The sequence below is a fragment of the Nycticebus coucang genome, chromosome 11 (genome assembly GCF_027406575.1).
Source record: "Nycticebus coucang isolate mNycCou1 chromosome 11, mNycCou1.pri, whole genome shotgun sequence".
NCBI lineage: Eukaryota > Metazoa > Chordata > Mammalia > Primates > Lorisidae > Nycticebus > Nycticebus coucang.
The window spans coordinates 89,556,535-89,583,585 of NC_069790.1; the positions used below are offsets into that span (position 1 = coordinate 89,556,535).

The 27,051-nt window shown below is 40.2% G+C and overlaps 1 protein-coding gene across 1 annotated transcript in view; it reads right to left on the bottom strand.

Annotated features, from left to right (window-relative positions):
• CTTNBP2 (cortactin binding protein 2) overlaps positions 1-24,253 on the bottom strand; it is a 167,811-nt gene extending 143,558 nt beyond the window's left edge. Inside the window, exons 1-2 of the mRNA XM_053553629.1 lie at positions 24,118-24,253; positions 11,902-12,009 (exon numbers count right to left, since the gene is read on the bottom strand). Of these exons, the coding sequence (XP_053409604.1) occupies positions 11,902-12,009; positions 24,118-24,198 (189 nt within the window). The 5' untranslated portion in view covers positions 24,199-24,253. The remainder of the gene's footprint in view (positions 1-11,901; positions 12,010-24,117) is intronic.
• Between the last annotated feature and the right edge of the window lie 2,798 nt (positions 24,254-27,051).

The window sequence follows — 27,051 nt, forward strand, 5'->3', positions numbered from 1 at the left end:
TACGAGACCTTAAGTCTCACAAGTACTGGGACTATCCAGTATATTCTCTCTTCCCACCGCCCAGCGCAACACCTATCATTATAATATACACTCAGAAAGTATTTACTGCATGAACGTTGAATGACTAGCACTAAAAAGGCTATTGGGAGAACTGGAACAGAGAGTCCTGAATCACTTGAGTATGAATTCACGTGGAGCATAAATAAAAGTTCTTTAAGAGGGAGGAGCGTAGGGCCTCGGTGCATGCCACACCTTCTGGGGGCAAGACATGATTGCAAGAGGGACTTTACCTAACAAATGCAATCAGTGTAACCTGGCTTATTGTACCCTCAATGAATCCCCAACAATAAAAAAAAAGAAAGTTTCTACCTTGACACTGAAATTACTTTAGGAATAACTTTCTGCTGCCATCAGTTGGAATATGAGGCATTCTACTGCTGGAGGAGTTATTTTTATTCTCAGTCCCCTCTCTGTTCATGTCCAGTTCAAGTCTCCTTGACATACACAATATTTGCATACATTTAGAGCCATCACCCAGAATTTAGAGCTTCCTAGAACCATACTTTAATTAACATCAATTATAAATGCTTCCTCACATCCCTTCTCTCCCTTTTTCTGTCAATCCATTTCCAAAAGTGGTTAAAATAACCCCCCTTAAACACAGTTTTTGTCGCATCCTTTTCCTACCTCAGAACCTACAGTGACTTTCAAGAGTTTAACATATTAACAACACCCATGACAGGGTTCTAAAGATCTTCCATTAATTGTCCTGCCTACTGTCCCACCAAACCAAACTCACTACCTATTACCATCCCCTAGACAGGTACAAAACACATGGAACTTGTCATATAGGCAAGCAGACACCATGGAAGGTTATGATTCAAATACATTAGTAAGTTCTCATTAGTCTGTCAAGACACCCAGAAGGAAGCCCATTGCTTTCAAGAGTATATGTGCAAGATTTATTCCCAGTCACTCACGGAAAAGAGACTTGTCAACAGAAAACCATCAACTCTAAGTTAACTTTTAGGGATTATATAGTGATGCATTTTAAGGATTCTAACATAAAATTAGAACCTGCTGATTTAGGGTTTGTGAAGGGAAATCCAAACTTTCTAACCAGGCCAACAATACATCTGCATTTTAATATATCAATTATTTAAAATATGGAACTCTTCATCTGTTGTGCCTCTATCATCACCTGGACTTACACAAATTACTCTCACAAGTTCACTGCAACTTTCATTGATTGGAAAAAAAAAAAAAAAAGATCAAAAGATTATATAACCCCAAGGAAATCTGTACAACAGCCTTTCCTGGAAACCAAACAAACCCAATCCTATTTAAAGATTCAATTTACTACCCGGTGATATTTTTCAGATATGAAACAGAAAAACAAGTTGATCAAATGCTGAAAAAATTTTGTATCAAAAAATGAAATGCCACTAAAAAAGCCAGAGTTCATAGACTGAAAATACAGCCAAACATGATGGCTCACACCTATAATCCCGGCATTATGGGAGGCTGAGGAGGGAGGATCCCTTAAGGGCAAGAGTTTGAGACCAGCCTGGGCAACATAATGAGACCGTGTCTTTACAAAAAAATAACAATAAAAAAATTAGCCATGCATAGTGGCACTTGCCTGTAGTCCCAGGTACTTGGAAGGTTGAGCCAGGAGGATCACCTGAGCTCAGGAGTTCAAGGTTACAGTGAGCTGTTATCATGCCACTATACTCCAGCACACAAGCCAGGGTGATACAAAACCCTGTCTCTAAAAATAATAATAACTGAAATACGAGAAGATGGTTATGGTGGAAGCAGCAGTTCCTCTGCGATTGAGTCCTCGTCCCTTCAGGAATCTCCATCATTTCCTTAAATGTGGGTCATGCAGCATGACCAGGTTCTCCCTAGTCCAGAAGGTGATACAATCATATCCTAACTATGGAAAAGTACAAATGGTGCTATGATAATTAATGAGAGGAAGAAAATATTAAAAATCAATGATGCTCTTCTTTATTATTCTGACATTCAATAAGATCTTAGAAGTTCTGGCTGAGTGTGGGTGGCTCACTCCTATAATCCTAGCACTCTGGAAGCCCAAGGTGGGTGGACTGCTTGAGCTCAGAAGTTTGAAACCAGCCTGACCCAGCCTGACCAAGAGTGAGACCCTGTCTCTACTAAAAATAAAAAAACCAGCAGAGCAGGTGTCCTAGAGGGCATGTATAGTCCCAGCTACTCCGGAGGCTGAGGCAAGAGGATCCCCTGAGTGCAAAAGACTGAGATTGCTGTGAGCTATGGTGACTCAATAGCACTCTACCCAGGGAAACAGAGTGAGACTCTGTCTCAAAAAAAAAAAAAAAAAAAAAAAAAAAATCTGAGACACATTGAAGGATATACTTTTGTTTATAATCCCTTGAAGTGAGTTGGAAGGTAGTAGCAAATGATTAAACACAGAAGACTATATAATAATTTCTATGCAACTTTAAATATTTACAATTGCTTGCAGGCATGTGGGAAATGTTCTAGGAATTCACAGCAATTAAAGTTAATATCAAGAATCTGTAAGCAACAATCTCCCCTTGCAGGAAAATGATTAGCTTCATTGACGTTGTCTTTGAGGCAGAGGCATGGTAAGAGCCAGGTTAGGAGTCAGACAGGAAACGGCAGCCTCTGAGCCCAGGTTCTCCATTCCTACAGTGGGGGCCCTATCACTGACCTCAATGGACTTCATCGGGATGACAGGCATAGGAAGCGTATGGCATATAACAAAAACCCAGCATGGCTCAGCGCCCATAGCACAGTAGTTACGGCACCAGCCACATACACCGAGGCTGGCAGGTTCAAACCCGGCCCGGGCCAGCTAAAACAATGACAACTGTAACAAAAAATAGCTGGGCATTGTGGCGGGCACCTGTAGTCCCAGCTTCTTGGGAGGCTGAGGCAAGGGAATCACTTAAGCCCAAGAGTTTGAGGTTGCTGTGAGCTGTGACGCCATAGCACTTTACCAAGAGTGACATAGTGAGACTTTGTCTCAAAAATAAAATAAAATAAAATAAAATAAAAACAATGTTAAGTCCATTCCATCTGCATCACCTGCTCCAATTTCAGTTTTCTGGGAACAGCAGTAAAACTTGGGATTCCTGGGAAGCATGAGCCAAATCGTATTACCCTTTTCTCAATTTTCTTTTCTTTATTTTTTTATTGTTAAATCATAGCTGTGTACATTAATGCAATCATGGGGCACCATACACTGGTTTTATAGACCGTTTGACACATTTTCATCACACTGGTTAATATAGCCTTCCTGGCATTTTCTTAGTTATTGTATTAAGACAATTATATTCTACATTTACTAAGTTTCACATGTACCCTTGTAAGATGCACCGCAGGTGTAGTCCCTTTTCTCAATTTTGGTTTGCTTACTGCCTAAGCCACCATCCTCGGGTGGTGGGAGGAGACATGGAAAAGAAATTGTTTTAGTTTAAATGGCTAGAACCACATTCTTCCTTTTCCGCCCTTCCCCCCACCTTTAGATAGCTGTAAACAGAGATGGTTGTAAACAGAATTATCTATGTAAAGTTGAAAATACTGCACCCAAATTAAAATATTCAACATATAAAGAATAAGCTGCCTCTGGAAAGCAGACTGGAAGATAGGTGTATAAAATCATTTGAAGGTCAAATTTTTATGACATTTGTATACACTAAAAAAGGCACTCAAAAAATTAACAATACATGTTATACTTATTCCTAATAAACTTAAAAACTTTCAAAAATTCCTAAGACGTACTTCAGAGGGAGGAGTGGTTTCATTGTAGAAATTGATGTTGACTGAACAACACTTGACAGAAGTCACTTCTCTCCTCCAAGGCATTCTCACGACTGACCACCAGGTGCCCAAATAGGGGTCACTCAAACCTATGGAAACAAGGCTGCCCCACATTGTCAGGCAGGTCTCTCAGAACCTCTTCTGTTTCTAAGTGATGTCTGGTTCATGAATTGCCCGTTGCTCAAATAAAATGTTAAGTTTAATGTGTCTCAAGTTTCTCATTTAACAGTTTCATGTCCATCTTTTCTACCGAAGTCTAAGGTTCATGAGAAAGACACCATGTCCCTGTTCACCACTGCACCCCTAGTGCCCAGGACATGCAGAGTGCCACAATGACAGTAAATAGGGGTCCCCTCACCTTCTTTCCCCATGCAGTTCAACTACCACATGACATAGGGAATGTATAGCTTTGGCTTCCTTATTTCATTTATCGAACAGCAATTTTTTTGACTCAGTACATAGGAAAGGTAGAAACAGAAATCTCTTCATTTTTCTTTCCAAAATAACCACAACCAAAGAGAAGAAAAATTTTGAGAGTATTACTTCAGACCCTTGTTTCGTCTTACAATCAAAACGTAGATTAGTCAGACATGTGACAAAAGAAGTTTCTGCAAAAAACTAGGGCTTCTAGCTTAGCCACTGAGTGTTAAGATAAGGTGGCCAAAAAGTTGTCAGAATGCCTGACAATGTCCAAATACCCTGTATTTGTAGATCACATGGAATTAATTTCAAAAAGGAACTGGTTAATTGGGCTAACGGTCCCCACAGTTGTGATCATCTTCAAATTATATACAAATATATTCCTGGTTTCATCCTATATCTACCCTGATTTGTCCTGTACCCAGTGGGGATCCAACAGTATATGGAAGGGAGCTGGGAAAGCCCCTCCATCGTTCAGTCTCCTCACAGACATCTTGATAATTTATTATAATAATCACCAAGAAAATGTTGTTCAATGATTTTAGTTGCATATTAAATGGGCCAGAAGTGGTAATGATAAATACTTTGTTTTCATAACTTCATTTCCTAAAATGTAAAAAAGCATTGATTTGCACAGTATTCTTATTTTTTACACTAATGGTAAATATTTATTAGAAAAAAATAAAATTTCACAAAAGTGAAGAATCGATGCTGATCATTTCTGAGTTTGTACTATTGGGCAAAAGACAATACTACTTAGAAATCATTAGCTATTTGCACTTATGCAAACTGATTTGCTTGCAGAAACAACACAAAGCCTGATTGACACAATTTTTCCTTTCCCTACACATGGAACAAAAGCGTTATCTCAGCAGACAGGAAAGGAAACTTAAATTAATTTATGTTTTCATGAATTCAGCTCTGCTCAGCAAATTAATTCATTCTTTAATTAAAATGAACAGCACAAAAAAGGGTATATTTTGGTCAGTCAATTGCCTGTATTCATAAGAGAATTTTGAAATACAAAAGATTGCATGTTTTACTTAGCTGAAACCAGTAAAAAGCCAGATTGGTATTCCTTTATCAGTATTTAGCAGACATGTCATCTGAGGAAAACATTTATAATACTCTGTAGTATACCAGTAGCTGCTTTGGAAACTAGAGTGGAAGCAATATTCTATTATATTTAAAAAGACTGCCTTTGTTCTATGTCAAGATTCTAGCATTGAGCCATACAAGCATGAAAGATTTTTAATTTGATGAATAAGGCATTTAATTTCTGTATAAGCAACTATAACTTAATTTTAAATAGGAAAATATATGGTGCATTTTGAAAGTCATGAAATTTGTTACAGTAGGCATTTTCAGATTAATTTTTAGCTTTGAAAGAAGGGTATTTCACAAAAAAAACACTGTGCCATGATACAATATATTAAATTACTTATTTACAGTTTTTACATTTATTTTAACAAAGAACGTTTTTTAAAATGGCATTTCCAGGCGGCGCCTGTGGCTCAAGGAGTAGGGCGCTGGTCCCATATGCCGGAGGTGGTGGGTTCAAACCCAGCCCCGGCCAAAAACCACACAAAAAATAAATAAATAAATAAATATTAAAAAATGGCATTTCCTTGACTAGTATTACGTTAAAGCAATATTTCTAAAGTGGCAGTAATTTTATCCTCCATAGGGAGACTTTGTTGTTACAACTGAGGCGATGTCACTGGCGTCTAGTGGGCAGAGGCCAAGGAAGCTTTTAACCATCAACAATATACAGGACAGACAGCTCCACACAGCGACAAAAATATCGCTTCCCAAAAGTCAATAGTGCTGAGGTTAAGAAACCTGCTTTAAAACAAAATGATTTAAAAGGCCTTAAAAATATTTTACATGTCAAACTCAATAAACAAGTCAGGTTTTTGAAAAGGAAGATCGTGCTACACAAACTCTGAGTCACAGTGTGAGAAAAATAAAACTTAGGCTCACATGAAACTACTCACAACAATTATCTTTAAATATCTAAAATCAAGATACAGAATTTTCTAAACAGACACGGGATAATGTATCTCCACTTATATGCACTTCAAACTTTATTTTTATGCCTGGTACATAGTAGGTACTCAATAAATACTTACTAAGGGAAGGAGGAAAGAAAAATCTATCTTCATAGGTCATGCCCTGGGATAGTTTATAAGATAATATTACATCAAGATAAGAACCTTCTCTCTTGGTCTTTAGCATATTGTTCATATCTGCCGAAGGTTTCATTTTCTAGTCTCCCCAAGCAGCCAGGTGTGTCCACAGAAGTTCTCACCAACACTCCTGTGTGCACTGTGAGCAGAAGAAAGCACGTGCTTGGAGGAAGTTGCTTGCCCTTCATTTCCTCTCTTCGCCCCTTACCATAATTTGGGATGTGGAGTTGGCTTTGGTCCAGCTTCAACTGTGTAGATGGGACTAACTCCCCAAGAAGGAGAATAAGACAAAAATAAGCTACAAATTATTGAATGACCACTTGGCACAAGAAGCTGCCTCTGCAGCTGGGATTACTCACCTCCCAGAACGAGAAAGAGACGTGAACTTCTTATTTCATCTGTCACACTTGGAGTGTCTTTGTTATAGCCACTTGTACAAGGCAATTCTATATAATCGATAATTCCCTATGTTGCCAATAGGATAAATACTTTCTATCTGAAGAAATAATACAATGACTACTTTTAAAAATTTTTGATGCAAACAATAATTCTATAATCATTTCTATATATGAAGATTAGGAGGAAGACCTGTCCTTAATATGCTTAATTCTCACTTGTGCAATCTGAAAGGAAAAATAAGGCACAGAAGAAATAAGAAGAGAATTGCCAGAGGAACTCATTATTTAAATGACACAATCTATAAGTAAACTCATGCTAATGATAATAGGTTAGGCCCTGACAAAGGCAGGCCTAAACACATAACTGACTTGTAACGTTGTATAATTACAGCATTTTCATCTTCTCGCCATGGTTTCCCTTTGACTGAGATACCACTAAGAATACAAGGAGCAGGGTGGCGCCTGTGGCTCAAGGAGTAGGGCACCAGTCCTATATGCTGGAGGTGGTGGGTTCAAACCCAGCCCTGGCCAAAAAACCACAAAAAAATAAATAAATAAAGAATACGAGGAGCAAGAGGGGACAAAACAATGAAGGCCAGAGGACACCACAAACGAAACAACTGGCCTTGGACCACTGATTTCTGGATAAATTGTGTAGTCAAATTTGGAATATTCAATTAAATTTAATTCAAAGGCTCCGGGTCTATCTTGGTTTTCTGAAAATATGGCTGCTTCTCCTTAGGCACATCTTTATTAAACTCCTCTGGACTTATTAAATTTTCCTCTGGACTTTTTTTGAATATATATATTTATTCAAGGATTTACTCCTACTTTGTGTGAGGAGGAATCATCGAGAAACAAAATATTTCCAAAAAAATTAAATTAAAATATTTCAGTTACCCGGCTTTATCAAGCCGGAGTCCTCAAACTGCGGCCCGCGGGCCACATGAGGTGGTGTGATTATATTTGTTCCTGTTTGTTTTTTTACTTCAAAATAAGATATGTGCAGTATTCATAGGAATTTGTTCATAGTTTTTTTTTTTAAACTATAGTCCGGCCCTCCAATGGTCTGAGGGACAGTGAACTGGCCCCCTGTTTAAAAAGTTTGAGGACCTCTGCTTCTGTCAAACACTGTACTTTTTAAAACATAATTTTCTCCTCTGAAAATTAATGTCATGGTTGGATGCCCATAGAATAGTGGTTACGGAGCCAGCCACATACACCAAGGCTGGTGGGTTCGAACCCAGCCCGAACCAGCTAACTAACAATGACAACTACAACAAAAAATAGCCGGGTGTTGTGGCAGACATCTGTAGTCCCAGATACTTGGGAGGCTGAGGCAAGAGAATTGCTTAAGCCCAAGAGTTTGAGGTTGCTGAGCTGTGATGCCAGGGCACTCTACCAAGGTGACATAGTGAGACTTTGTCTCAAAAAAAAAAAAAAAGAAAGAAAGAAAATTAATGTCTTGAACACTACATCTGTTACAAAACCACAAGCTTTTTATACTGGGACGTATTTTTACCTTAAACATATGAAATAAAAGTATATATCGGAATCCTTTAATACCTCCCTTGCCCCAAACCACATTTATAGATTGTTCCAAAAAGTCTATTGCCATTAACTCAGTGGTCTATGTAATTTTTTAATGATAACTTCAAAAGCATCAGGAAAGCATGATTTAGAAAGTAGAATAGCTTGGTCTGATACACATTTTTTTTTTTTTATTTTGAGACAGAGTCTTACTATGTCACTCTGGGTAGAGTGCTATGGCATCACAGCTCACAGCAACTTCAAACTCTTGGGCTTAAGCAATTCTCTTGCCTTAGCCTCCCAAGTAGCTGGGACTACAGGCACCCGCCACAGCACCCGGCTATTGTTTTTGTTGTAGTTGTCATTGTTGTTTGGCAGGCCTGGGCTGGATTCAAACCTGCCAACTCCGGTGTATGTGGCTGGCGCCCTAGCTGCTGAGCTACAGGTGCCAAGCCTATGATAGGTATTTTTAAAGATTTTAAAAATCTAAAGAATTTGCATGCTTTACAACAGACTCATTTCTATATTTAATGAACTTAAGAGTACAAATTAAGGAGCTTTGAAATTTATATATTAGGTTCAAAAATATTTACTATTTTCAGAGGGACATTACTTTTGACTTTCTTCATCAACAAAATGTACTTGTTTCCAGCTGAATAGCAATATACTGATTACCAACTGAGGAGATTTTGATTCTTTAGGAATAAGTTGATCTCATAATGTGAAATAAAACTACCAGTTTCACGTTCTCTCTCCTGCCCAATTTCTTTCTGGGGCATTAGTCAGTTGTTAAATTACAGTCTACTACTAAAAGAAAGGGTAACTAAATGACACATCTGGACCCAAGTAAATATTTCACCAGTTCCAGTGAATGCCCTAAGCAATAGTCAATCAGTAAATTGCCACAGTGAGCCAACATAGGTATATGAAAATTACACCATTACCTACTTTAAAAAAACAAAATAAACAATCACAATTGTCAATTTTAAAAAATAACAAAAAGCTTCAAGAATCTCCATATACACCAAATTCCACACTGGAGGCTGTGTAAAACTGGAATTGGACGTTCTCACGCATGCTGTATCTGTGACCTTAGAAAGTCACAATCTCTGGGGCTTTCTTTTCATTTGTCTGATTTTAGACAAACAAAGAGACTGATCTTGGCCAGTGGTTCTCTACAGGAGTAGTGCACTAAGAGGTGTTTTGGAAACAGGTTCCAAACTGTGGAAACTAGTTTTCAGAGTGGTTGGTGCTTAGGGGCATGGTAAAGGGTCTGCCACACATCCGGGAACTGTACTGTGTTCCCCACCACTTTCAAATGTCCCTCAGTTCATCCTTCTCAGAACCTTCAGTATGGCCATGTGAGACTAGAGAATAACTTTTGTACCTACTAAACAAGCTGTTCTAATCGTTTTAACAAACTGAATTTTCCAGGGATTTAATTCCTACATCAATGCATACTTTCGTTTGGAACTTTATCAAGAATCATTCACCATTTCCAGAAAAATCATCTCACCCACAGCAAATCTGAGTCAATACCGTGACATGTGGGGAGAAGGGCTCTTTTGCAAGTATTGCCTTCATGGTGATGCCATGAATAGGTACAAATAGCAACCCCGGTTTATCGTGGCTTCCCGTACAGTCGGGTCTTAGCATTTATATAATGATTATATCACATTTTATTATAAATATGCTCCTGTTTTCTTTATATTACAATTAGGGCAATGTATTGATATTTTATGTTTAATATAACTTACTTATGCATACTATTGTCTATAAATTTCATTGCAGGACAGTAAAAGGGTTATATGAAATATTTTATGGAAAGAAAATAAGATGATAGATCTTACAGGGATCCACACCACTGACCTATGATGTATGTCATGTTAGGCTCCTTGTAATCCTAACATTCCTTAATTTTAAGGAACATTTACTTTGGCAAGTGCTGATCATTAGTAAGCCTTTACCTCTACTTTTACATTTGAAAGTATTGCAATTAAGTTTAAAAAATAAATAACATGTGGTTGCTAAGGTGATACATAAAAAAAACAGACTCCACTAACATTTATGAAAGCAGTGGGGAATTCACAGTGCTGATGCCTTTACCAGGTTAACAAAGAAGGACAGAAACATATCTGAGGTTGAGCTGGCGCCCTTCACTGCTGTTTGGTCCCAAGAGTCTACACTACTGATCTTAGCAGCTGACTGTGCCCTTGCTCCGTCCTTGAGCTGAGACTCACACCTTTTACTTAGTCTTAAGTCTCAGTCTAAAGATTTTTTACATCTAAAAAATTCATTTAAGAAAATATACATTGGCAAGCAACGCAAATGTTCCAAATGTGGAACATGATGAACAAGTTTCACAATCAAATCACACAAATCCCTGCTTAGCAAAGCTTGTCACTCAAAAGCAACACCTTCAACCCAATATTTAGCTTGCAGATGGTATAAACGTGCACCCATTCATTTGAGGTAACTGTTCTCTGTCATCATTCAACCTACTGCGCCATCTTCCAGTTAGTGGAAGGATAGTGAAGACGTGATTTCAGGGACTACCTCCACTTCCCCACACAACTGGGTTCTTACCACATCCCCTTTCTCCACTGTGTCTATACCAGACCACCTCCTTCCTCCACCAAAAAAGCTTCTGTCACAGGCTATAAAAGGTTGACATTCCACAAATTTCTGTATGTATCTTAAAATAAAATCCCTTGAGATAAAAGTTCAAGGAAAGATAAACCTCTCCTTTACAAATAATAAACCTATCCTTTATATATAATAAATATATTATTCTTAGTCAAACGACTGAGAGCTGGGAAAATACCTGATTAAAAAAAAAAAAAGCATTAAATAGAAAAGAGGGAAAATACAAAGACAAACTTGATTCATATACCAAAACAAGTGCAAGATTCTATATAAGAAAGCTTAATCAACATTTTCAAAAAGAAAACTTCACTGAGACATTTAAGTAATATATTCATTGCAAGCTCTCATGGAAGTATTTCAAAATCACTGTAAGACACAATAAAAATAAAAAAAATTTGAAGATATCTATACAAATATAAAACATTTACTTTTTAATTTTTATGAGTTTCTGAAAATAAAAAAATTATAATTTACATAGGAAGGAAAAGGATTAATTATCAGCAATTCTTTTTATAAATGATTCTCTTAATTTTTCCTTACTACCTTCACGTACACGTAGATTAGTAAAGTAACAATTTTCTGAAAACACACACACATGTGTTTAACCAAATAAACATGTGGAACATGAAAGGATTTCTGAGCTCCCACTGCTGACTTCTCAAGTTTCCCACATTCAACATCTGACTTCCAGGCTTCCTCATTTCAAGCCATCTGAACTTCAGTGTTTATTTGGGCTTATAAAGGTTATAGGTTTGGTGTTCGGAGTGAGGGGTGAAGGATGATCTGATATAACATTTAAAATCTGCTTGATGCAAAAATTAAGAAAAAGAAGCTTTGCCCTGGGCAGAAAGAAGTGACAGAGCCATGAGGCCCAGCCTCTGTGCACTCACTCGGAGGGCCTCGATGACCAGGTCTCTAGCTTCCAGCTCCCCTTCCATCACACTCAGAAGCATCCGCAGCTCTGTCTTACTGAGGGTGTCCACATCAAACTCCTTTTTCTGTAACACAAACAGAAAATAAGACAATGAAAAAAACATTCTTAAGAAAGATCTACACATCTTAAGGGTATGCAATAGATCATTTTTATCCCAAGGGCTCAGCAGATCCAAGAGGCTCTGGAGCACTATTTGGCAGCAGACGATCTATGCCTTGACCTTCTGAGAGGAGAGGTAAAACCCACAATACCCATCTCTCAAGTATCCCCTCTGAGGAGCTATTGTTCCCCAGCTGGCCTACACGCCAAGATTCAGAATCTCTCCAAGTAATCCAGCACAAATTTAAAGTCCCTGGCGTCTGAATCAAAATAGGTTTGGTATATCATAGGGGGTAGGGGAGTTGGGAGGGAAGTGAAGAAAGCACAGATGTATTCCTAGAAGGGCCCCCATGTAAAGGCTCCTGGGAGGTTATTATAAATTCCAGAACATCTAATAATAACAGGTCATGTTTATAGAACACTCTGCTGCAGAGGCCACCAGCCGGCAGCCTAATACCAAATCTGGCTCACAGATGTGTGTTACTTGGGCCACAAAGGGTTTTCCCCGGCCCCAATTCAGCCAATATTTAACAAATCTGAAGATGTCACCAAAACTCCAGACTCCAGACTTCCCTTCAAAAGTCAGATGATCGAGTAAACCTAGATTCACAGGGTTACCTGATTTCTGCAGGACAAGAACCCACAGAGACAAGTAGCAGCTGCCCCTTTAGAAAGGACATGTTCTTCATGTTGCCAACCTACTCCACTAACACACACACACAGGGAGCAGGGACCATCCACTTTTAAGAAGCATGGACCAACACCACCACGTACTTATTTGGCCCTGGTCAGGTGAGTTGGGAAGCCCCGCTACATGGTAAACAAAATGTTCCTTTATGCAATCCTCTGCTGCTTCTTGTCATCCTAGCATGCAGCCTTGGCAGGGAGCCGAAACACACAATCCTTCCGGAGACCAAGCTGCAGCATGAGGTCAGTGCCAGGGTGCTGGGTCCTCATCCCTCACCCTGCTCTGTCAGCCTGCTGGCCTCTCCTCTACTTTCCTTCCCTGGGTGACTGCATCCAATCTCACGGCTTAAATCACAGGTTTGTATCACTGACTCTCAATTCTTTTGTCATTGCTGCCTATCTCTTTTACAACTTTTACAAGTAGGTCCTCTGACAATCCATTTCAGAGATAAAACTGAGAAATGATCATCACCATGTTCACAGCTGGTCCAGATGAGTCCGAAGCCTGAGCTCCTTCCACAGTGCACACCCCGCCAGAGAAACTTATTTGGCAAACCCCCTCACCATCACAGTGAAAGGGGGACACACGTCCACCCCCAAATGGCTCAGTACATGCCACTTCAGAAGCCATTCTTCAAAATGTGACAGTGTTATAATACTTCACATGTGTATACTACAGAGCACCCAAAGGTTTCCAACAAAGTACTCTTCAAGAAACAAATGTAATCTACACCATATGGCCATCTCTCTTTTCCAGTTAAGAAACCACAACTCAGAGAAGTCAGATAAGGCTTCCGCATCATGCGATCAGTAAATGGTAGAATCAGCGTGTACAACCATGGGCTGTGACACACCTGCACACTTGACCGGCACAGTACCAACCCTCCAGAATAAGCTCTTTGAGACAGAATGAAAATGATGCCATTCTGCCAATCAACCAATAAGAACTAGTTTAACATCTGTGTATCCTGTACCAGGCTATTCTGTGATGACACATAAGTAAACACAGCAAAGATCATAAATGTTGTCAGAGGCTTTCAAACAGGCACAACCGGAACTGGTCACGTTTCAGTTTCAGAAGAATCTTTTGGAAGGAGACAGGATGGTAGAAATGAGGAAGAGACCAGTGGTAGGGGGTTCTCTGAAGCAAGATTTTAAAAGGATCTTTCTCTTAAAGCTGTTTCTTTTTGTACATACACTAGACAGAGCGGTTATTTGGAAAGGCAGAGGCTAATGATGGAAAAAGAGACAGCAATATAAGCGTGTATTTCTCACACAGAACCCTACAGCAAGTCTAAAATATGTGGCCTTCTAAGGGATCCTCTGCTTCAAAGGACATTTTAGAGATGTTCTCTGTGAATAGAAAAATCCAGTATATCAGGTCTCAAATTCTGCTCCCACCACAGAGCAATGTCTCATAGAGTCTAATAACCCAATTGTTCTCCAACTTCAGCATGCATAAAAATCACCCGGAGATCTTGCCTGGGGACAGACTGCTGGACTCCACCCATGTGTCTGAGGTGGGGCTATGAATTTGCCTTTCTAACAAGCTCCTGCTGGTGCTACTGGCTCAAGACTCCACTTTGAGGAGCATTTCTGTAACTTACCCGTGCCTCTCTGTTCTCATCTCTATAATGGAAATCCTGACATTCACCCTGCAAAGTTCTTGTGAGGATTAAACAAGAACCTATAAATGAAGTGCTAAATAAAGGCAGGTGAACGTTATTATTAACCCAGACATTTCATTAAGAGAGGAGTGGGATGTTGGCTATGAGCCGATTTCTTTGAAAATCTACCACCAGCCCAGGTCTAGTAAACTCAGTTTATTGACTGTGATGAAAGACAGACTCTCTTCTCCTGGTTTTTCCCACTCAGATGGGAGAGTAAGCTGCAATTCTTATGTGCTTTACAGGGTAATGTTTTATTAATGGTACTGCTGGTTGCGCTAAAGATTTTAATTAATTGTATACTTTATCGTCCTTGTTTCTCTGAAGCTTCATAAGCAAAGTGCTCCATTTTAAAAACTAATAAATTATGAACAGCATTGCCAAGATCCGGATGCATGTTAGAGGCAAGAGAGCGCGCCCTGCTTCCATCGGCAGCATCACAACATGTGACCTGCAACCATTGCTGTTCTATATATCACCATCAGAAAAGGGAAACCTCATTAAAATAAAAAACACCGGTACAAGGGTTTTTGCTAAACGATATGTCACACAGGATGTTAAAAAAAATCTGTTTCCCATCACCATGTATTAAGTGATGTGTTACTTTAAATATATAGTTTGGCTGCTGGTCTCTCTTCCCTGCCAGTCTTCTCACTCCCATTTTCCACTAACACACTACCAATTCCTGGCCTTCCGTAATAAAAATATTGCAACACTTTCAAATTGTCATTCTCTAATAACTTATGTCTCCATCCCCTATTTTAGCAAAAAGGGTATGAGAAAGCACTGTACTTGAAAACATGCTACAGATCTTAAGACCCCAGATATTTTATGTATAAGTACAAAGCACTTTGGTATGTGTAGAAAAATAAGTCCAGAAGCAAAAATCCCACACAAAAAACTATATATATATTTTTTTTCACATGAATATGGTACCAAAAGTAATTAGACATTGAAAAAATTATTATTAAAGTTTCTGGGTTTAAGAGCAAAAGGAATTGTTGTAAATCTCATAATGTTTCTAAAAGACTACCTTGATAATCAAATTGTCAAAATTAGAAAACAAGTCAGAAAAATATACTGCCACTCACACAAAAAATTAAGATCTCCATCAGAGCAGCCATGAAAATGTGATCCCCTTCCCTGAAAAAAAAAAAAAACATCACAGCAGACATAGTCACAGTCTAAGCTTTATTATTACACTTGCTTTTCCCAATTAAAAAGAAAAATCTAGCACTTACTTTTTAGTAATGGAAAGAAACTGAAAAAAAAAAAAAAAAAAACTGAAACAAAACCAGCACTGCTAGATTTTAACTTCATGGGCCACTCTCTGCCTGTAACATTTGCCAAGAAAAGTACTCCAGGAAGAGTGCTTCTTAACACCTAGTTTAAAAATCTGGCGTGGCAGCTTAAATGAATCCAGATTCTGGTCATCAGAGAGAGAGAGAGTATGTCTTCTTTGGGACACAATAAATCATGTATATTAACTTAGCATATATTATTGATCTCTTATATAGTGATTACAAATTATATATAATTTATAATAAACATATGTATGTAAATGAAGATGAGAAACAATCCCAAGCTGTTAACTGTTTAGCACAGCAGGTTTGAACAGCTGGAATTATATGGGACAAGTATGAGGAGGGTATTGTTCAGGATTTTCTCTCATATGGGATAGGAGGTTGGAAGAGAGAGAGAGAGAAGAGGACCCCCAACCCCCCCCCCCAAGAAAAACCCAGATGCTGGCTGGAACTGGCATCTTAAATTGCCAGCACCATGTTTCCCCCTGCTCCCACCACTAACACCAAATATAAAATACTGTGGCTGTCACCAAATAGGTACAGAAGAGTCTTACCCTTATCATTCAAGAAGTAATGGTGTCAACAGATTGATTTATTGTCAAAAAGCCTTCAGGAGACATTAAGAACCACGGGGGCAGAGATGCCCCTCATATCTTTGGCCAAACACATCAGTCCTATCAGCGCTGTTGTATGAGCATTTGGTGACTAAGCACAAAGCCACAAGACACATTCTCCGGCTGGTGTTTTCTACCAACACCAAGAGCATCTCTTCCAGTTTAAAATCCAGTGGGTTGTGCCCACATTTGATCAATCAGTTTCACATGGTTAGGAAGCAGGGCCTCCGAGAAAGCAGTCAGACTGGCAGGTGACGTGAGATGTGGCGAAAGAACAATTAGCGAGGGAGAGTCACTTCATTTGTTTGTATCTCAGGGTTCTCCTCAGTAAAATGAGGATGTTGGAGTGTGTGATCTCTAAAAATCTCCTCCTGCTCCCAGATGTCCTGATTTCATGTACCACCAGGGTAACTGGATTACTAGACTGAGAAGATTTATGTAGGTCTTTTCCTGAGCCTGAAAGCCTTTAGAAGTACTTGAGGAAAGCAGGTTTTGCCTTTTTGCTCAGAAGTTAACAGAAATGTATTTTCCTCCTAGTGTCTAGCTGATGCTAGTAATTAATAACACATTTAAAACTTTCTGTGTAAGCAAGATTTATGCTTTAGGGGATGAATAGAGGCCATGAAGAAGGAAAAGCAATGAAACTCACCTTGAAATGTCAAGGAGATCAAAGTTTGAAGACGGTCATTAACATGAATCCGACTTTGCAGATTAGATTCACTATATTAAGAAATATGAATTTGGGCTGGAAGTGGTGGCTCACACCTGTAATCCTAGCCCTCTGAGAGGCCAAGGCAAGTAGATTGCTTGAGCTCAGGAGTTCAAGACCAGCCTTAGCAAGAGCAAGACCCCATCTACTAAAAATAAACTAGCTGGGTGTTGTGTGAGGCACCTAGAGTCCCAGTGATTCCAGAGGCTGAGGCAAAAGGATCACTCAAACTCAAGAGATTGAGATTGCTGTGAGCTATGACGCCCTGTGATGCATCTGTGATTCAACTATGCTGCACTCTATCTGGGGGACAGAGTAAGACTCTATTTCAAAAAAAAGAAAGAAAGAAAAAGAAGTGTGAATTTGGCCAATTATAATTTTCATGAGGAAAAGAACATGCTCTCAAACTATTTTCAAATCTCTGTAGTTACATCTTGCCCTGAGGTTATTCCTCCTGATTTCTCCCTCTACGTGGAGGAAAGGATTTTCATGATGGGGTTGTATGCCTCTGACTTTGCTCTTCCTAATCCTCCTTTTCCCTCTCATTCATTTGATATCACCTTTTTTCAGGATAGAACTCAGCTCTCACATTTGTCTGTCTCTCTAGATTCCAGAAATCTCTCTGTGTCAATTCAGTCTTGTAGTCTATTACTTCCTTTGGCAAATCACGTCCTGCCTGTGTACTTTTTTTTTTTATGGTAATGCTCCATAAGAGCATGTATGAATTTAAAAGCCACCACATTTATTATAATTGTTTTTAATAGCATTTAGTCACATCATTTATTATGGCGTATGTTTATAAAAGATAAGACTGTTTGGTAATTTAGTCTTATCTTGAGTTTTTGTTTAGAATTGAAAAATAGGGGAAATACAAGTTCACAAAGAATATTTCAGGTTCTTTTGTTAACTATAAAATCAAAAGGTATGCTGACACTAATCCTCCAAACACCAAATATGAATGTAACTTATTTAAGCTACTGGTTCACATGTTATAAAGCACGCTCATTTCTTTAAGGTAAGTACTATAAATGACTCTTGAAAATCTACGTTTTCATATTAAACTTCTTATCTCTATTAAGTCTTATTTTCTCACCCCCTACCTACCAGCTGTGTCAGAACAGCAAGAGTATTGGCATCTTCAATGATTTTATCTAACATATATCCCCCCCTTGTTATAAAGTGCTGTTGCTCACAATACAAAAACAGAATGTACACAAATAGTATCTCAAGTACATCCATCTTATTAAGATACATTGTTACAGCCCACCCCAGGGGCAACTATGTGACTGGGCATTCAGTCATGCACACTGTTTCAAAACGCATTTAGAGTACCCTAAAGAAGAGATGTGGCCTGTGCCTTGAGTAACAGCATGGAGTACTGAGAATGTGAGGTCTATCTGGTGTCAGCTCTCCAAGGCAATACACCTCAGATCAACCAGACTGCCTGGGCTCTTTCCACGCAAGACAGCCAACTCTCAGTGTTGAAAGGAGGTAATACTGACAAGGAAACAATGTCAGGAAGGAAACCTGGTAATGGATGTAACTAATTTTAACTAAGAGAGACCTGGAATGAAAAACAGAAAAGTGGTTCAGTCAAGGGTGGCAGCCTCTGATAATTAAGACCAGCTTCCTCCCTTTTCCTCCTTTCAGACCTCTTCTCAGTCTCTATCTCCTTTTGGAATGGGGGGCGGGAGGCACATCTCAAATGACACAAAATTCAATTCCCATCCTAACCCAGCTTTTCAATGTTACAGCAGCATGACATGGGACACGGATCACCTCCACTTGCCAGCAGACATCCAGATCTAATAATTTTCCTTTAAGAAACTTACAACACAAGCATTGAAGAATATCGTCTTGATTATTTGTAGGTGGCAAATGTCACCACGCTATTCAAATGAAGAGGCTGGGAGGGCCATGGAAGGCTAAATAAATGTCTTACAGTTACAAAACTCTTCTGTGGAAAAACTCAGGTAGACCTTTGGAACCATTTATGTTTTAAATAAAATATGAAAATATTAAAGCCAAGTCATTTGCAAATAAGTATCCATTCAATATAGCAAAGTTAACTTGTCTATCCTGCTTTTACTATAACCTTTTAAATTGATTCCCTACCTTTTAGTTGTTTACTAACAATTTATTTAAGAGAGAGCGATATTTCCCACCTAAAATCAGGATTTCTACATGAATCATGGCATCATGCTGTACACAGCATTAACAATAGGATCTCATTATTTCTGTAAATTACTTATAACAAAATAAATTTTTAAAAATCCTTTACTATCATCATCCTCCTCCATTTCTTTACCCAACCACCAAGGGAAAACGCAAGTCTCCTTTTCCATATTGTATAAGCTTTGCAAAGGAGCACCAATAGGGAAATGCAACCAAGTGTATCCAGATAGTCTCCTAAAGCTATGCTCAGATGGACGTAAGTGGCAAAGCACATGCGTGGGGGAGGAAGAGACACTGTTTCACTCCTCCTAGATTCATTCAAAGTTGAATTGTAGTCTCACATTTCTGGGCAGTTGCAGACAATTCTAAAGCCTTGCCTAACTTCTTTCTTTTCCTGCTCAATCTTTCCTTTTATTCCCTTTTTCCTCTTTCCAAACTTCCTCACACTTCCCTCTTAAGCCCCTATCAATCATCTCCTCCCCTACACCTCAGTGGATGATGTGGCCTTGACTGTACTATTGGAAGAATTTAGGATGGGAAGGGTATAGTCACCATCATACCAACAATCCCCACATCCAGAGTCTCAACCATCATTTTGAAGAAAGAATCTAAAGAGAAAACTAATAATGCTGGGAATTAAATTTAAAAAATAATCTCTGGAAAGTATTCATAATGCCATTGAGAAAAAAACATTTTGGAGAGGTGCAATATTAAAATGAAAATTACAAAATATAAAAATAAGGGTCATCATTCTAAAAGGCCTACAATATCTATAATGTTAATTATTACATATCACAGGCCAATAGTTTCACTATAAGCTAGTAACACACAAAGTATATTTTCCAATTAACCAATTAACATTTAAATATTATAACACACTTCTTAGTGAGCTTCCTTTCATTTTCTTCATTCAGAAACATTTGCAGAACACTAACCATGTATGCTAAGCAATCTTTGTTTTCTTTTATGAACAAAACTCACAAAAACTCTCCTTGAAGGAAGAACAAACCCTATATAGCTTTCTCCCAGCTATATAGGGTTTGTAAAGATATAGGTAAAAAGACTGTGAAACATTTTCTTCATAAAGTTATGTGAAAAACAAGGATAGAACTGGCAATCTAGACCATGCATGGATTCAATCATGGAGAGGACAAATGTTCTGCCCTACAAAAATTGCTCCTATGAGAAATGATAATAATAGCAACAACAATAAACTCCCCAAACAGGTACAAACAGAAATATATAACCTATTATTTAGGAAGAAAAAGGTAAAGAGGAAAAAGCATCATGCTGAAAACAGTTACATCCTCATCTTTGGGAAATACTTCAGTTAATTGCCACTTCTAAGCTATTTTTCTTAAGCAAATAGCTATGCTCACCTTTGAAACCCTTCTCCTATGCCACCTCTCAAGGAATCCTAGGAACCAGTCACATTTGCACACTGCTTCTGGCAATTTTAGTGCCCAGCTCACATGCTGTCCTTCTATGGAACATTTCCAGATCCTTCCACTAGGGACTCTCTATGACTCTTCCTTCCCAAACTTCTAAGGCAAATGATGTGTACCTCTCAGGACACGGCTGTCTCTGACTCCATTACTTGATTTATGTCAGTTTCAACCACTGGGATGTATTACTTGAGGGAAGCAAAAGTGTTACTCAGGATGCCTCCATCTCGGTAAGTGTTACCTAATGTACTACATTATTTCCTACTTAATTATGCTGTGAAACTTAAGTTTAAATAGTCTACAGCTGCCATATTACTATAACTTAGTTTTTAAAAAAAAACTTAGCAAAATTGTCTGAAATTTGTTCTTTTCATTGCTTCCATATTCAATACTATTACCTAGAAAACAAAAATTTCTAAGCACCAGCTGTTAATTTGTTTAACATCACTGTTGTACGTTTTTAACAAAATCATTGTGCAAGTTTTTCCTTGTCACTGTTGCCATGACAACAAAACTTATACCTACTTCTTGCACATTAACTGCTCCAGAAAAGCTCTGAATGACAAGAATGTTGGTTGAATTCCCAAACATAGCTCTAAAAAGATCTCTACTTTCCTTTTACTCCTAAATTCTTTGGTGACAATAAAAGGCAGGAATATTTCTGTTTTCCATACTGCCTTATCCATTAGGAGTTATTTTCAGAGTAGACACAGCACTACAGCCTATAAAAGTCATCACATTTGGCTAAGGCACCGAAAATAACCCAGGTCTCCAGGCATGGTTCACAGCAAAGACTATTAATATAATCCTGTTGAATAACGTAGCTGTTACCCAGCTTTACACTTGGGGTGCTTTCAGGATTTACACTAAGCTAAGAACAAGGATTATAAACTAAATTTAAAACACTCCACTAAAATGATATTAAACTGAAAACTATAAATTAAACTTGTTTCTAAGCAACATTCTAAATAGTCAAAGCTTGGTGGAAACACTCACTTTCGAAAATAGCCTACTGCTTTGGAGCTTCCATTGGCTCCTTGCTGCCAAATGTATATAAAAAAGGAACAATATGTAAACCAATCTGAAATTAAATAAATCTCTAAAATGCAAAAGAAATTGTGCATTAAAATAAAAAAGCTAACTCCTTTGTCAATAAGAACCCCCAAAACACAAAGTGCGTTGATTTTTAAGGAGCAGTTATGACTCCAGATACCATTCTTGTATCCTAACTATTTAATTCTAAAGTCAGTTTACAGGTAAAGTGGCTGATATGAGAGGATCATGCCTTAGTCAAAATTAATTGGAAAAAAAAATAAAACCCCCAGTTTACTGTAGAAGAAGCCATCATCAAAATTTTACTTAAAAAGTCAAAGGCTATTTTTAAAAGAACTATTTGATTAAGAATCTTTAATACATCTCAGATGTACTAAAGAACCCTAAAGGATTCTACGGAAATAACAAAATAGGTTCACTTTCATAGATTTTTTCCATAGCTATTCCCATTAGTGAAGGGGAAATGATCAAATCTCCAACTATCAGTGAAAATCAGACTCTTGAAAAATTTAAACAGCAGAGAAAGAACACTGACCTTGTTAGCACAAAAACCTGCCTGGAGACCAACGTTTGTTTACAATCTAACCAAATAAAACTATATATCATTTTACAGACCATAAATCAGATGTTTGTGTTTGGTTTAACTGTCAAGCGATTTTAGTATTGAGGGTAGTAGAAAGCAGCCCATTTTAAGTAGATTAAACAAACAAATTCAACCTTCCTGAGGAACAAGAAATGCAGACACACACACACACACACACACACACACACACACACACACACATCTCTTTTTCCCTCACATCTGTCCCTTCCCATCTCTTGGGGATGAAAGCACCCTCATCATTTCAACTTCCCAGGGAAGCTGCTTGTCTTAATAGCTAGATTCCTTACTGTACCTCACAAGAGGAACTGGTTTACAGTGGGAAGGTTTCATTTGACATCTTAAGAAAGTTCTTATTTTCTTTTTTTTTTTTTTGTAGAGACAGAGTCTCACTTTATGGCCCTCGGGTAGAGTGCCGTGGCCTCACACAGCTCACACCTCCAACTCCTGGGCTTAAGCGATTCTCCTGCCTCAGCCTCCCGAGCAGCTGGGACTAAAGGCGCCCGCCACAACGCCCGGCTATTTTTTTTTTTTTTTTTTTTGGTTGCAGTTCAGCCGGGGTCGGGTTTTCCATGAAAGGAATGAAAACTCAATTTTCCCAAAAGTTTCAAATCAAAACTTGCCAGTTTCACAAGTGCAAATCAGTAGCCCTCCCCCACCCCCCGTTTTTTCTTTCCTTCCTAGGTAGCCTCTGCTCCTTTCACCCCAAGTACCTTCCTCCACATCACTCCTCTCCCTCTCCCTCTCCAGAAAGCTCAACCTCCAGAGGTGGGAGAAAGTAAAAGCGGCCCCGGCAGTTTACTCCCGGCCCTGCCCTCAGATGCTCTGGCACCAACTCTGCTCAGGTGGTGGGAGGGAAAGGGGGGCGTCCACCCCGGGCTCACTCCATCCCACCCCAATCCTTGGCGAGAGCAGCCGGATCAGGCCAAGAGTGGGAGGCGCTCCCTGCGGATCCCTGCAGCTCCTGTGAAACTGCTTCCCAAGCCAGGGAACATTTTCCACCCAGGAAGTGTGGGTGCTGCCCTCCTCCAAGGAGGCAACTGGAAACAACTGGCGAGTCTGCACCGGGATATTCAGAGGGTGAAAGTGAGGACCAGCGATGGGTAAAGAGCGTTGAGCTTCCGGACCCCAGCGACGGAGAACAAACCTGTCCGGGAACTTCACCTCGCCCCGGCATCTCCTCCGGGAGACCCAACTCTCGCCCCCTTCCCCTGCCAAGTGATGGGGCAGCAGGCAGCTACGTCCCCAAACACTGGCGCTCAGCTGCAGCAGCGCCCACAGCTGGACGCGGGGCCTCTCCCAGGGGCCTTCCGAAGGCACATGAGCAGACACAATGGGCATCCCACACCTGCGCGGCGATGGCCCGCCTCCTTCTCGCTGTTTTCCCGGGTCCGCAGAGGGGAGCCGGGCACCCCTGAGACGCGCGCTCAACCACGCGCGCAGCGGGAGGTGAACAATGAGGGGAGTCAGATCCAGCAGGAAACACACCCCAGCCCTCGCCTCCGACCAAAACCGACTGCCGAGAAGGGGGTGGGCTAGGGGTCGCCCAGGACGCACACCGGGAGCCCCGACAGGCGGGCGGCCCGGGGCTGCTTCCCGGGGGGCTGGGAAAGGACCGGAGAGATCTCCAGCCGGGTAGCGGCTGCGCCCCATTCCACCTGGCCTCCGGCCGCGGGGCCACCCCGAAGAGGGGGCACCGCGAGGGGCCTGGGCTTACGGCACAGCCCCAGGGGCGCAACCAGTCCCGCCGGGCCCCGGCCCGCGCCCGCAGCTCCCCGCGCCCACGGCTCCCCGCGCCCGCCCCGGGAGCTCGGTTACCGGCGCCTCCGCTGTGGCCCCCGCCGCGTCCTCCGGGGCGCGGGACGAGTCGGGCTCGCAGCTCGTGCCGTCCGTCGCCATCTTCCTGCTCTAGCGGATCCGAATGCGAGCTCGGAGCGGCGGCTCGGGAGGCAGCGCTCTCGGCGCGGGCGGCGCTTAACCCGCCGTGGTCCGGGGACGCGGGAGCCGCCTCCTCCCCGCGCCGCCGCCCTCGCCGCTTAACCCGCTGCGCGCCGAGCGTCTCCGCCCCGCTCCGGGCGCCCGGCTCGCAGCACCGCGGGGCTCGTCGAGGTACGAGGAATGGGCGCGCGACCAGGCCCGCTCCTGGCCCCGCACGGAGGCTAGGCGATCAAAGCCAAGGGAAAGGTGTGGAAAGCGCCCAGGAGGGGATTCGTTTGGCAAAGCGCCCCCACCCCCCCTAGCCGCCCGTGCGCAGAGCCGATTAAATGTCAGGCCTCCTGAATCAGAACTCTCTCCAGGATCAAGGAATATCCTTCACTTCACCTCCCTCTAGCCCACCGCTAGGAACCACATAAGGCACTCCTTTCTTCTTAAATTTCTTTTTCTTAAGTGTCATTGCTGCCGGGGCGTGTTTTGCCCTCTTGGTAAATAATGTATACACCTGGCTTTGTTTTAGTCTATCGTTGACTCTAATCCTTCTCCCAAATCCACGAACTCCCAGGGGGAAAGGACGTGTTCTGTTATCTTTTAGTCTGTTGCACAGGCGGGCTGTCAGCTTCTAACTTTCTATACAATTTCATTTTCAAGGACGATGTAGCAGGACATTTTTTGTTCTTTGACGCCCCAAGTGGGAGGTCTCTTCTGAAGGACTACCATGAGGTATTCAATAACCTTTCAAAGGGTGCCCTCTACTTTGGGGAAAATTTTAAAAATTCCTCCCTGCGTGTGAGGACGCGTAGACTTGCCCACACAAAACAAACGCCTTTGTAAAAATGGATTTTATGGGAATTAAAGATCTCAGAAGATTTTTCATGAAGTGAGTGCGTTGGGCCTAAACATTTAATTTTCCCTTTCCTACATCTAATTCAGTTCCTCCCCTGTCTTGCCAATTCCCAGAATATGAAAATCTATCACCTTATCAAGACCATATGGTACAGCCCTTCCCAAATCACCAGATTCCTAAAAATGTGTTGAAAGCACAAAATCAAATTGAGACATTCAAGCTGTGTCTCAGAGAAGTAAAATCAAACCAACAACCAAATCCTGAACTTGAAATTCTGGAAAATGAATGACTGGAATGTTCAGGTTACAGATTAAAACTTTTTTTTTTTTTTTGGTTTAATAGCAGACTCCTAATGAAAGATTTTGACACTTCAGTTGCACCACTTTCTAAATTAGATCCAAAAATGAAACAAACCAGGGCATAGAAAATCTTTTCTGCAAAGATTCTATGAGAGATTGATCGGTAAACTGTGAAAAGTTCCCTTCCAGAGGTAGGTCAAGAAAGAACTTTCACCTATAACTCTGGGGTTGAGGTCAGAGGCTTAAAAATCCCCTTCAGATCATCCCGTGAGCAGAGGTGCTTATTTATTTTCTTTGACTTTACTCTGATAGCTATTCCCCATTTTATGCCTGTCTTGTCCCTCCCTGTACATTATACCACTTTCTTTTATCAAATATTCTCTCAGAAATTGCTTAATAATAGAATAACTAGATACCTTGTAAGATGAAAGAAAAGCATTTGACAGTAAAAGATGTTGAACTGATAGTGAAACTTTAAAGTGGGAACCAAGAGCAGTCCTGTTCTTTTCAAAATACTTTTACACCCATTGCAAAGCAATCAATTTTCTTGATACTGATGTTGAATTATTCTTCAAGAAATTAACTGGCTCACTTCTAAAAAAGGGGGGGTTCACTTAAGAGTTAAGTACTAGGAATATGAAATGACACATCTCTGGAAAGCAAATCCCTCTTGCTTTATACATACAGCTCAATTTAAGAAAAACCAGCATTGGGAAGAAAAAGCTTATATTAGTCTAAATAAAGCAGAATCATGTCACAAAGAAATCAAGTGATTTTTCTGTCCTCTGTGTGTGTGTTGTGTGAGAGACAGAGAATGAAAAACAAAAAGGTATAAAAGTCACAAAATAGCATATTTTCTTACCACCAAAATCCAGGACCTGGAAGAATTGCCAGCATTTTGATTCCACCTTAAAACTAGGATGCCAGCCCCATATGCTGGAGGTGGTGGGTTCAAGCCCAGCCCCAGCCAAAAACTGGAAAAAAAAAAAAAAAAAAAAAACCTAAGCATACCTTCTGTAGTACAGATGTGGTACACTAGGAGTTAATAATATTGCTAGTGGCCTGGCCTGGGGCTTCTGCTCCCTTAGGGGGACACTTGCCCCTTTAATACTCTGCCCAGAGCCTCTATTAGGATTGCAAATTAACTCTTACTAAAAGACTTTCTTTGCACAAAGACTGCTACAGTCAACACAAATCAATCTGAAAGGGTAGTGACTTGATAGCTCCAGAAATTAAAGATTTTGAAGCTTCATTAAACAGCTAAATAATAATAATAATGACAATAAAAGACGTCTAGGGCTAGAGTGAAAATTCTGAAAGATGCTTTTAAAAAAGAGAAATAGAAATTAAATTCAAGCAGGGAGAAAATAAATCCTTATTAACAGAAATGGATCGTGAAAACTCTTTTTAGCATTTAAATGGAAGGAGAGATATTGAATATATTGCAAATAGAGAACACTATAATATTACTTATATCCATTTTTCTTTTGAATATCATGATGTTGATGACCCACTGTCTGAAGAATCTGAGGGTAATTTTTTTTGGAAACAGAGTCTTACTTTGTCGCCCTTGGTAGAGTGCTATGGCATCACAGCAACCTCAAACTCGGGTTTAAGTGATTCTTCTGCCTCAGCCTCCCAAATAGCTGGGACAACAGGCACCCACCACAA